This window comes from Leucopleurus acutus, assembly GCF_964270905.1.
Source record: "Leucopleurus acutus genome assembly, chromosome: 8".
Classification (NCBI taxonomy): domain Eukaryota; kingdom Metazoa; phylum Chordata; class Mammalia; order Artiodactyla; family Delphinidae; genus Leucopleurus; species Leucopleurus acutus.
This window is the reverse complement of record NC_139151.1, coordinates 9,920,897-9,937,234: the sequence shown is the minus strand read 5'-3', so window position 1 is coordinate 9,937,234 and position 16,338 is coordinate 9,920,897. Positions and strand designations below refer to the sequence as shown.

Sequence of the window (16,338 nt, the reverse complement as noted above, 5' to 3'; positions counted from 1 at the left end):
CCTTTAGGATACCAAAACCAAATGAATAATCAAAACCAATGATGGGCTGGTCCGGATCGCCTTGATCCACAGAGACCACGATAAATCATGTCCCCAAAGAAGGTGGGAACACAATGAAATCTGAGATCTCAAGGACAAGTCTGTGTTAGATGAGAGGAGCTGTGGATGGGTTTAGGCTAAAGAAGACCCATATCTTGAAACGAAAATACTTCTATTCAGAAAAAGTATCTGTTAACATAAAGCCATGGCATTAAGTTTTTTTTTTTAATGGAGCCAGAAAGGCCGTGGGGAGGTAAGTTTATGTAATCCATAGCCCACGAGAGATGTATATTCAAAAGAAACACACCTGAGAAACGATTTTTGAACTCCTGAAACATCCTGAAATCAGCCTCAAGATGCTTATCTTCTCATCTCAGTCCTGGAAAATCACCCAAGAATAGCACGGGAGGCCTGGCAGTGTGAAAGGTGGTGTTCAGAGTGATTGCTGACAACAGTCCCAAGAAAACAGACAAAGAAAAGGGTCCGTCCAAAGACACAGCACTTTTTCCCAAAGCACTTTATGAAACCTCACCAGTTGCCAAGAGTGTGACAGGACTGGCTTAGGGTTCCTCTGGACACGAATGTGTGCTACACCGACTGGTTTCATTGTTGGTCCTATGAAGCATCATTCCTCTCTGGGCTTACATGTAAGTGCTATCTCCTTCAATCCTGATTTTTCAGTAGTTATGTTTCTCTTTATTTTAAAAAGAATGTGTCATAAATATATTGTTTTGCTTTTTAATTAGTGTTTGTTTTTCCTGGTCTTCTCTCCATCCCCCTGGACAGTCTGGTCTTCCCAAAACAAAGGCCTAACAGGAGCCTCCAGAAGGCCAGTTATCACTGGCCTCGGGGAACAAGAGCTCCAGCTGAGCCAGGACTGCCACAGCCAGAGGCACAGGAGGCTGGGCCGCTTTCCATTGGCTGCTGGCCACAGAGTGTGCAGCTGGCTGGCTTTCCCTCCCACCCGCCACAGAGAATACAGCTGGCCTGGCCGCTGCAGTGTAGGAGCAGCCAGAGTGCCTCCACAGAGCACTTCATTGACATGCGCGGCCCCTTGAATCGCCTTTTGACTTGCCGCTGAGCCTGCTGTGGCCAATAAGATGGCCAGATGCAAAAGAAATGGCTCTTTTGGTCCCAGTGGGAGCCGCAGCCTGAAATGCTCCCTGGGTAATGGCAGCTCTAGGCTGTCAGGGTTACTGGTCTTCCACACATGGTCTCAGGAAAATTCCATAGGAAATCCAGACCTGCTTGTTCAGGATCTTCCCTGGCAAGTTTCATGTAAAATAAACATTAAAGACTAAGAAGAGACTAATGCACTCACAGTATATTTTGGCAGGGAAGTTATTTTTCAGCAGCAAGTACCTGTAAAAAGTCGCCTCCCTTGAAATTCAGTTCTGCACCAAGCAGTAAGGATCGTATGTTGCTTCCATGGAAACAGAGGATGAAACTGCTTCTCTCCACCCACACCAGCTTCTGCACCGACTGGGAACTCCAGTGCCTCATCGCAATGAGACGCTAGTTTCGGGGGGCAGCGCAGGGAACATGCGTCTTTTCTTTTCGACCCGTTGGTAACACTGTAGAGTACTGCAAGGCCAACAGAATTGGGGGGAGCAGGGCGGGGGGGTCGGCATCCTCCTCTATTGTTACCAGCACAAAGAACTGGATCCAAAGCACTGGCTGGAAAACTTCCATTTTCAAACTCACATTTGTGTATTATTTCAAGCCAAAGCTCGAAAGCCACAGAAAGTGTTAGCAAAAATGGGGGTGGGGGGAAATTCTTGCTGCATCTGATGACAATTACTTCTGAAATTGGTACCCTGTCCCAATATCACCGAGCCTTTTTGATGGAAGGATTTCCTTGGGGATATTGGCAGCAAACTTAGGAATAAAGAGATTTCAGGAAGATTTTCATTTAAATGACACTTGGTTTCCCTGCTGATGAGAGGGGAAGCCTTACTCCATCTGCTGAGATCAAATTTCATCTCATCAAACACCTCAGTGTAATTATTTTTCTACCAAGTATTGAAATGAGGATGTAAATGAATACCAAGGTATTTGAAGTCATTAAGGCTGCAGCGACTGGGAGAGCCCTACCACCTCTCTGGGGACCCGCAGTTCACCATCAAAGCAGCTGCTCACTGGTGTTCATTTTGTAACCTTTATACTACATTCTTGAATTAATGAAGAAACGTCAAGAATCTATTTCCTCAGAGAATCTTGGCATGAGGTCTGCACAGGGGAGCAAGGCATGTGTGTGAATGTGTGTGTGTATGTGCACACAAGTGCACGCACTGAAGGACACAGGGAAACTTTACTTAAAAGAATTTGGATCCTGTATGTTACTTTACCTTCTACCACAGTACAATATAGCAGATTTAGTTGAGAAAATAACTACAAATAAGCCAGTCATCACAGCTCCTATGAATCTGGTATTGTAACGTGGCACCAGCCCTTCTCTTCTGGATTTTAATTCCCCTATTTGTAAAGCAGGAATGTGGGGATTGCTGAGATATTGAAAAATGGGCTTTCTATCTAATGTTGGCCATCTTCTTCTGAGCTAACTAGAAATATCCAAGTCTTAAGACATACCCTGACTTAGGAGGTGACAGATGAACATTTAGACTTTCCTCCATTTATAAACATCTCACTCAGTGTTATAAATAACACTTGATTTTAAAATTCCACTTTACCCTAACAACAAGATGGGCATACAATCTGCCATTTCCCTCATTTGACTGTGAAGAGTGGTTGGTTATAGTGGAAATCTTATCTCCTCAGAAAAGTCACACGGAGGGAGAGAAGGAGAAAGACAGAGACTCTATGTGTGTATACGCGCGTGTGTGGTGGGAGTCTTCAGGGGGAAAGGAGCAAGTGGAATCAAGGAGGAGTCATGTGAAGCATCCTTTTGATCAAAAAACAAAGTTCCGCCGAGTGTTTAGAGACTAGAAAACTTGGCTTTTGGTACTGTCAGCACCTAAAATTCAGTCTTGCAGACTAAGTGTGTGATTTAAAACAAACAAATAAAAAAAATTAACACTTGTCTTTTTCAGATGGAATCTTTTTTCTATTTCCCTGTATCTCAGAGCTTGTAGCCCTAGTTTAATACAGAATATGCTTAAGAGTAGATTCCAGGCAGAAAGAATGTGTTCTGTCTTAACAATCAAAATCTGATTAAGCTTGACAGAAAATGGGATGAGATCCCCTGGCACAGACTGCGGCTGAAAACCTGACTGTACAGATACAAATAGATCTGGTCCGTGCCTTTCTGTGCAAACAGAGAACTGTAATTAAAGCATTAAGGAAAATACTGTTTTCCTTAATGAGTTAACAGCAATCCCACTTCTATATAAAACCATGCTTTCTATCAAGAGATAAAACTTCAATTTTGCTTCTATTCACTTATGTTTAAAGGGAGCCCAGTTGAAGTCCAGTTTAATAAACATTTAAATTCAAAAGCTTTCCATATACTTAAGTAGGGCAGGAAGCAAGACTAAGTAAAATATTGGTTAGGAAGACATAAATGCAAGAATTTAGATTTTTAAATTAGAAAACTAATAATGAAAGGAAGTAGCTATGTCCAGAGTAGAATCTTTTTAGGAGCATTATTTATTAATTGGTTAAAAAAAGGAAGAAACCATAAGGGGTAGAAGCTATAGAAGCAAAATAAGAAATCATAAGTATGTGCAAGGACTCAATTTTATAAATTTTTTAAAAAAGATTAATTGAGATCATGGTCCAGCTGTAGAGATTTTTAAATCTCAAATTTAAATATTTCTCAAAGATGGAGAAGTAGATAATGGAAAAAGGGCAAGGAAATAAAAATCAACTTGAGGAGGAACTGAGTTTTAGAGAAGGAGCTAGGGAAGATGATAATCTTTTCAAGATCTTAACCTATTAAAGGAAACAAATGAAAGTACACATCAAAGTATATAAATGTATTAGTTCTGATGAATAATGCAAATTAAATCATTTATTCCTAAGATTCTTATTTAGATAATGTACCTCTTTACTGTAAACTGAGCCTCTGACAGATATTTAAGATATCAGTTAGGTGAATATCAATTTCTTGATTTTTTAACTTGCTCTTAAAAATTATAGTTATTTCATGCTCATTATAGAAAAATCAAAAAATACAGACAAGCAAAGAAAACTAATCCCAATTTCAAACGTGCCAAAGAATTTAACTCACACTAACCTCTCTGGATGTCTGATACTGAGTAAAAATATTTACTCATCTTTCAGCAATATTTTAAGCTGATAATCTTTAAATATGTCTATGAACTTGCTACTGTCCAGCCCTGATCCTAATATAAATGAAACAGCAATGGTCTCACTTACTTTTATTTTTAAATCAGATAGCTTCCACTAAACAAACAAAGCAATAACCCCATCACACGGTACCTAGAAATCCACTCTCTTTATTCTAGACTGTGTTTGTGTTCAGTTAGAAAGTGGAGTTGTTTTTAAAAAGAAATCTCAGTGCTAAAGACATTTAGCACCAAGGCTTTTGTTCTACCACCGTTGTCTTGCTAGGATACCAATTAACAACTAAGAAACTTTCTCCCTTGATAACTCTCTCAATGTCCTTTTTATCCAGCTTTACTTAAGAGACCTCACTCATCGTGTGTCAGAGGGGCCCTATCCTCTAATAGCAATGGGGACAGGAACACCTCAAGATGAGTTTCATCACTGACAATGTACTGGCAGGTTGGCATTCCCTTGTTCTGTCCCATTTGATTCTCTGGGTACTGTATATGCCCCATCCCCTATCTGGGAACTCACGTAGTGCTCTTCCTCCCGACATTCTATCAGGGTAAACAAGAGCCCAGTGAAGTCTCTCTATAGCTACAATAAGGGAGAAAATACGCTAGTTCTCAAAATTTAAGAAAAATTAATCTTCAAAGGCCATGACCGAAACAGAGAAAAAAACTGACACTAACAAAAGAAATCCTAGGCTATGAAAAAGTTAAGCAAAAACAGTCATCAGGGCTTCCCTGGTGGCGCAGTCGTTCAGAGTCCACCTGCCGATGCAGGGGACGTGGGTTCATGCCCCGGTCTGGGAAGATCCCACATGCCGCGGAGCGGCTGGGCCCATGAGCCATGGCCGCTGAGCCTGCGCGTCCGGAGCCTGTGCTCCGCAATGGGAGAGGCCACAACAGTGAGAGGCCCGCGTACCGCAAAAAAAAAAAAAAAAAGAGTCATCAACAGCTCTTATTTCTGTGTAAAATATATATATATATATATATATATATATATATAAATTTGATATATGAATATATATATCAATTTGACACATGACCCCTAACTGAAGTATCAAGGTGTCTGCGTGCGGCTTACCTTGGGATGGTTCAACAATGACAACAACAAACAGATAAATCAAATATGGCAAAACACTCACAACTGTCAATCTAGGTGATGGAAATATAGGTCTTTATAAGTCTCTTAACTTTTGTGTGTGTTTGATGTTTTTACAATAAAAAGCTTTTTTAAATAATTACATCTTATATTTAGACATCACTTTTCAATTTATAAGGGCCTTTTAGAGACAAACAAAATAGTTTTATCTTCATAATGGCCCTGTTAGTTAGGTCAGATATAGTTGCAGTATAGTTATTAAAACTAAGCCTCAGACATTTAACAAAATACAACAAACTTTCATGAAAAAAGCTCTAAGACAAGTAGGAATAGAGGGAAATTTTCTCAATATGATAAAAGGCATTTATGAAAAACCCACAGGTCACATCATAGAAAGACTAAAAGCTTTCTCCCTAAGACCAAGAACAAGACAAGGATGTCTGTTTTCACCACTGCTGTTCAACATTGTACTGGAAGTTCTAGCCAGAGCTGTTAGATAAGATAAAAAAATAAAAGGCATCCAAATTGCAGAAAAAAAGAAGGTAAAACTATTTCTAACTGCAGATAATATGCTCCTATACATAGAAAATCCCAAAGAACCTACAAGAAAGCTACTAGAGCTAATAAACAAATTCAGCAAAGTTTCAGGGTACAACATCAAAATGCAAAAATCATTCGTTTCTATAAATGAGCAATGAACAATCCTCAAAGGAAATTAAGAAAGAAGTTCTATTTATAATAGTATGTAAAAGAAAAATACTTCAGAATAAATCTACCCAAGTAGGTAAAAGACTTGTACACTGAAAAACTATAAAATATTACTGAAAAAAAAAATAAGGAAGATATAAATTAATGGAAAAACGTTCTATGTTCATGGATAGGAAGACTTAACATTGTTAAAATGTCAGTACTACCCAAAGCAATCTACAAATTCAACACAATACCTATCAAAATTCCAACAACCTTTTTTGCAGAACTGGAAAATCATATCCTCACATTTATATGGAATTACAAGGGATCTTGAATAGCCAAAACAATCTTGAAAAAGAAGAATAAAGTTGGAGCACTCACATGTCTCAACTTTGAAACTTACTACAAAGCTACAGTAATTAAAACAGTACGGTACTGCCATAAGAAGAGACATATAGACCAATGGAATAGACTAGAAACCCGAGAAATAAACCCTCATATATATGGCCAATGGATTTTTGAAAAAAGTGCCAAGACCATTCAATAGAAGAAGGACAGTGTTTTCAACAATTGATGCTGGGAGAACTGGATATCCACTTGCAAAAGAATGAAGTTAGACTCTCACCTTACACTATATACAAAAAAGTGATTAAAACAGATCAAAGACCTAAACTTAAGAGATAAAACCAAAAAAATCTTAGAAGAAACATTGGGAAAATCTTCATGTCATTGGACTTGGCAACAATTTCAAGAAGATGATACTAAAAGCATAGACAACAAAAGAAAAAATAGATAAATTGAACTTCATAAAAATTAAAAACTTTTATGTATCAAGGGACACTCTCAAAAAAGTGAAATGACAAACTAAGAATGAGACAAAATATTTACAGATCGTGTATCTGACAAGTGATTAATACCTAGAAGATACAAATAAGTCCTACAATTTAACAACAAGCAACCCAATTCAAAAATGGGCAAATGACCTAAGTAAGCAATTTTCCAAATAAGACATACAAATGGCCAATAAATACATGAGATAATACTCAACATCACTAGTCATTAGAGAATGCAAATCAAAACCACATTAACGGGGCTTCCCTGGTGGCGCAGTGGTTGAGAATCTGCCTGCCAATGCAGGGGACACAGGTTCGAGCCCTGGTCTGGGAGAATCTCGCATGCCGCAGAGCATCCCGTGAGCCACAACTGCTGAGCCTGCGCATCTGGAGCCTGTGCTCCGCAGCAAGAGAGGCCGCGATAGTGAGAGGCCCGCGCACCGCGATGAAGAGTGGCCCCTGCTCGCCGCAACCAGAGAAAGCCCTCGCACAGAAACGAAGACCCACCACAGTCAAAAATAAATTAATTAATTAATTAATTATAAAAACCCAAAACAACACCAAAAAACCAAAATGGTTCTTTAAAAAACAATAAGTAGGATGCTCAGTTAAATCTGAATTGCAATAAAAAATTAATAAAAAAAAAACCACATTAAGATACCACTGCACACCTACTAGTGTGGCTATAATCAAGAAAACGGAAAGTAACACGTGTTAGAATGCAGTGAAATTAGAACCTTTGTATATTGCTGGTAGGAATGTAAAACGGTATAGCCACTGTGGAAATGGTCTGGTGGTTCCTCAAAAGTTAAATATAGAACTAACCCAGCAATTCCACTCATAGGCATATATCCAAAAGAATTGAAAGCAGGAACTGGAACAGATATCTGTACATCAATGTTCATAGCAGCATTACTCACAATAGCCAAAAGGTGGAAACAACCCAGGTGTTCATCAATAAATGAATGGATAAGCGAAATGTGGCATATACAATGGAATACAATTCAACCATAAAAAGGGATAGAAGTTTGATATCTGCTACATGGATGGACCTTGAAAGCATGATCCTTAGCAAGATAAGTCAGACACAGAAGAACAAGTATTGTATGGTTCCACTTATATGAAGTACCTAGAAGAGACAAATTCATAGAGAGAAAGCAGAACAGAGGTTACCAGGAGGCAGGAGGAAGGGGAAGGGGGGATTTATTGCTTAATGGGTACAGAGTATACATTGGGGATGATGAAAAAGTTTTGAGGATAGATAGTGGTGATGGGTACACACAGCACTGTGAATATATTTAATGCCACTGAATTGTACACTTACCAAAAACGATACACATTATGTTATATTCATTTAAACCACAATTTTTTAAAAGCATGTTTTACAAAGTTTCATAAACACCAAGTGATTTGCTCCAAGCCATACAACTAGTAAGAGGCAAAGCCAACATTCACTCTCAATTTTTAAATCTCCATAACAACAAAAGACAGAGTATGTTAGCTGCCCAGCATTCAAACAAAATCTAATTGTTTTGATTCCCTAGGCTCTCTCCAGAAGCTCATCTTCTAAGACCAATCAAAAAGAAGAGTAATCTACTTTGCCTTCAATTTGATATGAAATCTCCATTACCATCAGATACTCTCTCGCTTCTGCCTTTAGCCCAGAAAGGTGAGAAAATAGTGCCCCACACACTGACACACTAGCCGTGACTAAGAAAGCAGGCTCTGGGGTCGCATTCATATCCTGGCTCCACAATTACACTCTGACCTTAGGCAGGGAACTTAACCTCAGACGGGCCAGTTTCCTCATCTGTGAGATGGGAATATCATATAAGTACTTATCGCATAAAGTTGTTAATCAAATTAATTAACACATGCAAAGAAAGCACTTAGAACAGATCTTGGCACATGGTAGAAAAAGAAGGCTTCTACCTCCTTCTCCTCCTTGCCCCTTTCCTCTTCCTCCTTTCTCTTCTTGTATCAACATTATTAACACTGAGACTCTGCAAATTACCTGTGAAACAGTCATTTGCATGTTACTTTGCCCACTGCAAAGCCAGACATCTCCAAATAAGACATCATGAATTCTCAGGGTGAAGTTCTTCCTCCCAAGGATCTGCTGTGCCGTCACTTCATAAGGTCCACCAGGCTTCACAGGGTCCAGTACCACCATCCAGCTATTAGAGTGTGCTGAAACAATAACAAGGCTCCAAGAATTAATCAATCAGTCAACTAAAGTGAAATTAAAACCCAATCCTATCATGCATCAGACTCATTTGTGGCGATTCCCAGCTTCTGTGATGAACTGGATTCAAAGCTATGAAGATTGGCCAAATTTCAGACAGGTCAACAGAAATAACAAAAGCAGCAGCGTAGCTATCTTTAATCTGTACCAATCCCTCCTTACTTTTAATCAAAGCATTTACAAGAAAAATAAATCACCCAGTTATAATCCTAAACGAGGACAGACAAAAATACAGAGATTAAAATTCAAGGGAGTTTAATACAAAAATATAAAATAGAAATTCTTCCTATACCATCCAACTATCAATATTAACCTAATCCTAATCTAACAGATTTACCCAGTGCCCCAAACTAACTTGTAAGTATCTAATCAAATGTGAGCACAGGTTAGAGAAAATCACTTATCATCTGAAACTGACTTGATGGTATCATCCTTGTCATCAACCCCCCAACTCCTCCCCCTGTTGCTCTCAGGGATTAATACCACCAGTGGTTCTGGGCTCTCCTATCAACAGTTAAACAGGTGACACATAAAGAAGTAGTAGGAGGCGCATAGGTTAATCTCTCTTTGAAGAAGATATTGAGACTTGCCCAATTAATTATTTTCACAGAGTTATCCACCAGACTTAAGGTTTTTGAATGCAGTTTGGGAGATGAAAAGCTATCCAAGACCCTATTTCAGAAATTCATAGCATATTCCTTAGGAACCACCCCCCTACCACCTTCCCACCTCTCACCCACGCACACCACCACCGCTGCCAACATCATACTCGGAAACTTAAGAAAAATATCTTCCAAGTGGCAAAATTATGCCTAGGAGAACCAAACAACAGGAACAAAGTTGAAGAAACGAGAGGGAGAAAATAGACAAAATAGAGAGATGATTGTTTTAAAATAAATATTCTTGGACTTCCCTGGTGGTACAGTGGTTAAGAATCTGCCTGCCAATGCAGGAAACACAGGTTCGAGCCATGGTCTGGGAAGATACCACATGCCACGGAGCAACTAAGCCCGTGCGCCACAACTACTAAGCCTGCGCTCTAGAGCCTGTGAGCCACAACTGCTGAGCCCATGAGCCACAACTACTGAAGCCCACGTGCCTAGAGGCTGTGCTCCACAACAAGAAGCCACCACAATGAGAAGCCCGCACACCACAACGAAGAGTAGCCTCCGCTTGCCACAACTAGAGAAAGCCCACGTGCAGCAACGAAGACCCAACGCAGCCAAAAATAAATAAATAAAATAAATAAATTTTTAAGAAAAGAAATTTATTAAAAAAATAAATATTCTTGGCATAATGCTGAAGAATATGGACTGATTTATAATTTGTGTCCATCGGATCAATGTAAATTCAAAGGGAAAGAATCGCAAGAGCTGGAAACAAGGCATCCTAAGGTTATTACACCAACCAGAAAAAATTAATTATAAAAAAACTAGCCAAGTGCCTACTTGTGCCAGACACTGTGCTAAGTTCCTCTTAATCAGTAAGAGCTAAGAAGAGAAGTCCAGCCTCACGGCAGGAGATTGGTAAAGGCTCAAACCATAAAGGATTGCTCAGAGTCCTGTGGGAAACATCCAAAACCCTCACGCATCAGTGAAAGGGCACAGGTCGCTCCTCTCAGAAGCACAGCTGACTGAGCCTGCTACTCCCACCCCTGCGAGGTCAATTAAGCCCAGGACTAAATGTTCGCTATTGCTTTTAACACCACCCATAGTCACAGACATCAACATATTAAATGCAGAATTCACCTAAAGCAGAAAAATCACTGTTTTGGAAACAGTGGGCAGCTAGTACAGATTGTGTCGCACAGGTGTGATGTGCTCCGTATGGCTCTCTCGTCTGAGCAGGCAGACTCTCCAATCTGTCCCAACCACAGCCTTGCCAATGTCTTTCCAGACTTCTTGCACTGACGTTGTTTACTGGAGCTCTGTCCTCCTGCCACCAACATTACTCATTTGTGATGATGAGGTCAATCCCTAGAAAACCCAGGACAGGACTATTTTTGAGCCTTCTACTACTGTGCAAGCTGTTCCTAATCACTGCTGTTAATTAGGTATTTACATTTAGTCTCCATCCAGGCAATATGGCTGGTGTGGAAAAGCGCCTTCACCAGAGCTTCCGAAAAGCTTTGCTGCCCAGCAAGAAAAAGACAAAGAAGGAAAGGGGGGGATGTTGGGGCAAAACAGGGCAACACCATCCTACACCCGGAGGATGAGCTCCCTCTAGAGCCTAAAGCGTCTGAGGAGACCTAGGCATGGAGATCTGAGCCTTGTTCCCCAGGACTGCTCCCCCGCAGGAAACTGCTCCACTTCCACCAAGACTTCCTTCTGTTCTAGTCCTCGAGTTCCTTTAGTTTCTAGCTCTTTTCCTCTCCCACTTCATAAGAGAAAAACTCTGACACGAGAATGAGTGTTAAGTAAAGTTAACTGCCATGCAAGGCAGGGGAAACCAGCTCCACTACAGAGGGGTTATTAATGGTCAAAGTAACTCAGAAATAATTTGTTTAAAACAATGTGGATTTACTGCCATGTAAGTATCAATATATACAAAGGAGAGCAGCCCTTGTGAAGACTGTTTCTTAGACTCAGGGCAAGGGTGGGACGTTTCACAAGGAGAATTATTTAGGCCTTGGCCTGTCCGGTAAGGACCGGCTGGTGAAAGTGGAGCTGACCACAGGCCAGTGACGTCCAGTTATAGATTTCAGAAACTGTGTCCACCCACCAAGTCCATTAGGTTGAGTCCAAGCAATAAAATTGAGTGATGGGACTTCCCTGGTGGCACAGTGGTTAAGCATCCGCCTGCCCATGCAGGGGACATGGGTTTGAGCCCTGGTCCAGGAAGATCCCACATGCCGCGGAGCAACTAAGCCCATGCGCCACAACTTCTGAGCCTGCGCTCTAGAGCCCGCGAGCCACAACTACTGAGCCTGCGTGCTACAACTACTGAAGCACGTGCGCCTACAGCCCATGCTCCACAACAAGAGAAGCCACCGTAATGAGAAGCCTGTGTACCGCAACAAAGAGTAGCCCCCGCTCACCACAACTAGAGAAAGCCTGCGAGCAGCAACAAAGACCCGATGCAGCCAAACATAGATAAATAAATAGATAAATATTTTTAAAAAATTGAGTGACAAACCACAGAGTTAAAGTTCACCATCCAGCTGGCTTCTGCTGAGCTGGATGGGCTTTCTGAGCAACACTTGCTCTGGTTCCTTCCTCTGGGCCCCAATCACTTGCTATCTTGTGACATCTCTTACCGATCCGGGCTCAGGTTTCTGTAAATGCTCATTTTTGTTGCATTCAAACCTCTGCTTCCTCCCGTTCTTTCTTCTTCTATCTAGGAAGATTCACGCCCTTCCTTCATTGTACAGCCACTGAGAGCGTTTACCAGGTGCCGGGCACTCCATCAAGTAAATGGCAGAGAGTAAACCCCAGTCCTCCTGGGTTATACTGACAAGAAAGCCACGCAAACTGACTGGGGCTTTGTGTTTTCCTACCCAATGGTTAGTGTATCTGGTGGCCTATTTCTCACTGTCCTTCTTCTCTTCCTCTTCCAGCCAAGAGCATAAGTAAAGAACTCTCTCCATGTTCTCTCCGTCTCCCTGACCAACCCCACCTCAAAATGGAATAAACAATCAAAGACAAAAAATTAAAAGAATTTGTCTAGAGACATGATTAGTCATGAAGTACATCTTGCTATATTTTCTCTGCTATTCACATCAGATGTTAATTGTTTTTCAGGTTATTGTGCCAAATCTCAGAAACCAAGAAGAGAAAAAGGAAAATTATCCCACAACCTTTCCCTTCCCCAGAGAGAAAACCTAGAGCTGGAAGCAGCCCTGATCACCTCTTCCCCCACAGAAGCCTGGTACTTCACCAGCTGCAAACGGGTCCACTCGTTTGTGGAAGTGACCTGGAGCTAAAGAAGGCCTTACTGCCCAAACCGCCCCTGCCTGACCTGTATTATTCTGTATAAAGTTCATCTCCACCACCACCAAATAGGAATGTAAAAAAAAAAAGCTTAACTATTTTTCTATCAATAAAACTGTTGATGCAAGTTACTTAAACTGTAGCTTGCTATGGCAGACACACTCTAAGGGGACCCCCAGTGAGTCACACTCTTGTATAGTCCCTCCGCTCAAGTGCAGGCAGAATATATGATTTGCTTCCAATCAACAGAAAATGGCAAACGGGATAAGATGCCATTCTCATGATTAAGTTACATTACATGGAAAAGATGAAGGGGTCTTGCAGATATAATTAAAATCCCTAATCAGTTGACTTTAAATTAATCCAAAGGGAGATTATCCTGGGCGGGCCTGACCTAAATAAGGTGAGCCCTTTAAATAGGGTCTAGCGGTCAGAGATTTGAAGAAGCAGAAATGCTGCCATGAATTCTACAGGCACAAGGAAATGAATCTGCCAGCAACCTAAGGGTGCTTGGAAGCGAATCATTCCCTAGTCGAGCCTCTGGATGAGAATGTAGCCCAGCCAACACCTTGATTTCAGCCTTCTGAAACTCTGAGTAGAGAACGCAGATAAATGATGGTCAGGCTTCAGATCTACAGAAATTGTGAGGTAGTAAACGTGTGTTTGTTTTAAGCGCCTATGTTTGTGGTAACTTATTATGTGGCGCAGAAAACTAGCACGCACGCTAACACTGCAACCAGGAGATTTTAAATTTTCTAAGAGGTTTAGGCCTTTTGTATTTTCTATTTACCTCAATCATGACAAATTCAGGCAGAAACGCCTTCAGTTTATCACCTACATATGCATCCCCATGTGTGTCAAAGTGAGAGGATATAGACTATTTGCCCCAATTTTACTCCTTGTGTCTGAGAGAATCATCATGCATCACTTGACAACATGGCTTGAACAGGCCCAGAACCTGACCATATTCCAAGTCATCCCTCAGGTTTTAATTTTCCCAATGCTTAAGTGTCAGTCTGCTGGACAAAAACCTTTATGTTGTTAAATTCCACTTTGCTGTGGGCACCTAGGGGATTATAGGTAATAAGTTAAATATTAACAGAGATAGAGAGTCTGGCTGAAAATCCCAGAGTCATCATCAAAATTTAAATAGAAGTCAACCCTTCAATATGCCCTATAGTATCTCCTTTGAGAAACATTTTCTTCACTGCCCTGTGAAATTTCTTACATGTCTATCTCTTTTATTCCAAATAACATTTTATCCATTTTTCTTCATAGGCAAGACAGAGCACGCTGTCCACTGAAGTAGGTTTGTGGATCTGTATAAACCACAGTACCTTTCTTCTCTCCCAAGCCAGTGTGGAGAGCCTAACAAATAGATCTACCCGCCACCCCACCAATAACAATCTCTTTTCCTGTAAAATTACTCAAGAGTCCACGAATCACTTGGCTCCCTTAAGTTGCTGCTGGATTATTTTAACTCCAAACGAAGCATCACTTTGCAGTGAAGCAACTGAAGCATTACTTGAACCTAAATTGCTAAATGTGAAAGGACAGCATGAGACAGTGAGCTCTTGGAGGGTGGGCACATTCTTCTTTGTATTTTCTAGGGTTGCTAGCTCAGTGTTTAATACATAATAAGCCTTCGGTTGATGTTTATAGAATTGAACTCAAAATAAGTGAGCAGGTTCACTATCACCGTAAAGGAGAAGAGGGGCTCATCCCCTAATTATTACCTTTTATTCCTTCTCGTCACCACCTACCCTCTTGTCTCGTCTCTGGACACTCCAAATATTGGCCCTGCAACAGCCATGAAGGGGAAAAAACTAAAAATAATGCATAAGAATATTTTTAAAAACTGAAATGCTATGTATTATGTGTTTTCTCTATTTCTACGACGCTGTACAGTCTCTGTCTCCTAAATATTTACTGGTAATGCTATTTTTTAGCACTAAGGAAAAGAAATACTATTTATTGTTTTTAAACAATTACATCAATTCTTTAGATCTCTAAATCAATGTCTTTTTACTGAGAGTATCACTATCCGTACTCCGTACTGCTCATTTCTGAGATGGACACAACACAAAAAGAAAGCACTGCTAGTCTCCTGAATTCTTCATTTTCGGTGTATCCTACAAGTCACCAATAGCATTTAAATCTAACAGAGAACAACTTCTCAATCAGCTTAAGCTTCCCCTTCAGGTCTCTGAATTTCACCCAATAAGCTTCTTACCTTAAAAAGACTTAAAACCCAAGAACTAGAAGCACTTACCTTGCATCTATGCCTGGTACTTAGTATTTCTTAATGCTTGCTGAATGGAAATGAATTATTAAAAGTCTGCACCAGCATCTGGATCGCTCTGGATTGGATATCAGTCCCGTATATTGACAAAACGAATCAGGTAATCCTTGTTTTCAGGGGCCAATAAAATTTCCACAAGCTTCGCTGTCACATATATATTCAAGTCCCTATCAAACCACCAGCCTCCACCTTAACTCCACCCCCCCCCCCAGAGAAGCCTCCTCACCTCTCACCTCAACATCCCATAGCTCCCTAGTTACCTCTAACTAAGATACAACCAGGTCTCCACTTCACCCAGCCCTGAACACACCTTCCTGCATCCAGTAACTCTGAGCTCCTCCCCACGTTATCTTATACATCTTTCTCTCTCTCTCTCTCTCTCTTTTTTTTTTTTTTTACATCTTTATCTCTTCTAGACACAGACTCCTTTTAGGACGTCTCTGCTCTCTCTGCTCGTGAAGCCTGCTAACTGCTAATTCTCACCTATTTGAGAATTAGCCACTATTTGGGGTCAAGCCTTCAATGTCTATTGCCTAAATATCATAACAGCCTGCTAACAGGTCCCACCACCTCTAGTCTCATGCATCTCCAGTCCTTCTTCCACAGTGGTGCCAGAGTAATCTTTCTAAAATACAGATTGGACTGTGTTATTTTGCTGCTTAAAATCCATCTATCCAAAGTACGGTGTACGCTCCATAGCAACGACAAACTAGCCTCCCTACGTTTCCAACCTTATCTCCTGCCATCCACCACCGGTCACACACCCCAGTGGTCCAGAAAAACCAACCTGCCTGTCATTCCTCCAGTGACCCAGGCTCACTCACGCCTCCATGCCTTTGCCCAGGCTATTCCCTCTACCTGGCTCGCCCTGCTCACCTTTCAAAATAAGCCTTAGACTAAGTTAATTTTCCCTCTTAAGCACTCCCATAGCACTCTATACTTCCC

At 40.9% G+C, this 16,338-nt stretch overlaps 1 protein-coding gene across 3 annotated transcripts in view; it reads right to left on the bottom strand.

The window, feature by feature from the left end:
* SIAE (sialic acid acetylesterase) overlaps positions 1-16,338 on the bottom strand; it is a 35,697-nt gene that overhangs the window by 14,688 nt on the left and 4,671 nt on the right. For 2 of the 3 annotated variants that reach the window (XM_082845616.1, XM_082845617.1), the window contains one exon: positions 8,932-9,107. In XM_082845616.1, coding sequence (XP_082701742.1) covers positions 8,932-9,107 — 176 coding nt within the window. Of the gene's footprint in view, positions 1-8,931; positions 9,108-14,827; positions 14,894-16,338 lie in introns of those variants that run through there. The other variant, XM_082845618.1, reaches the window with a different exon arrangement.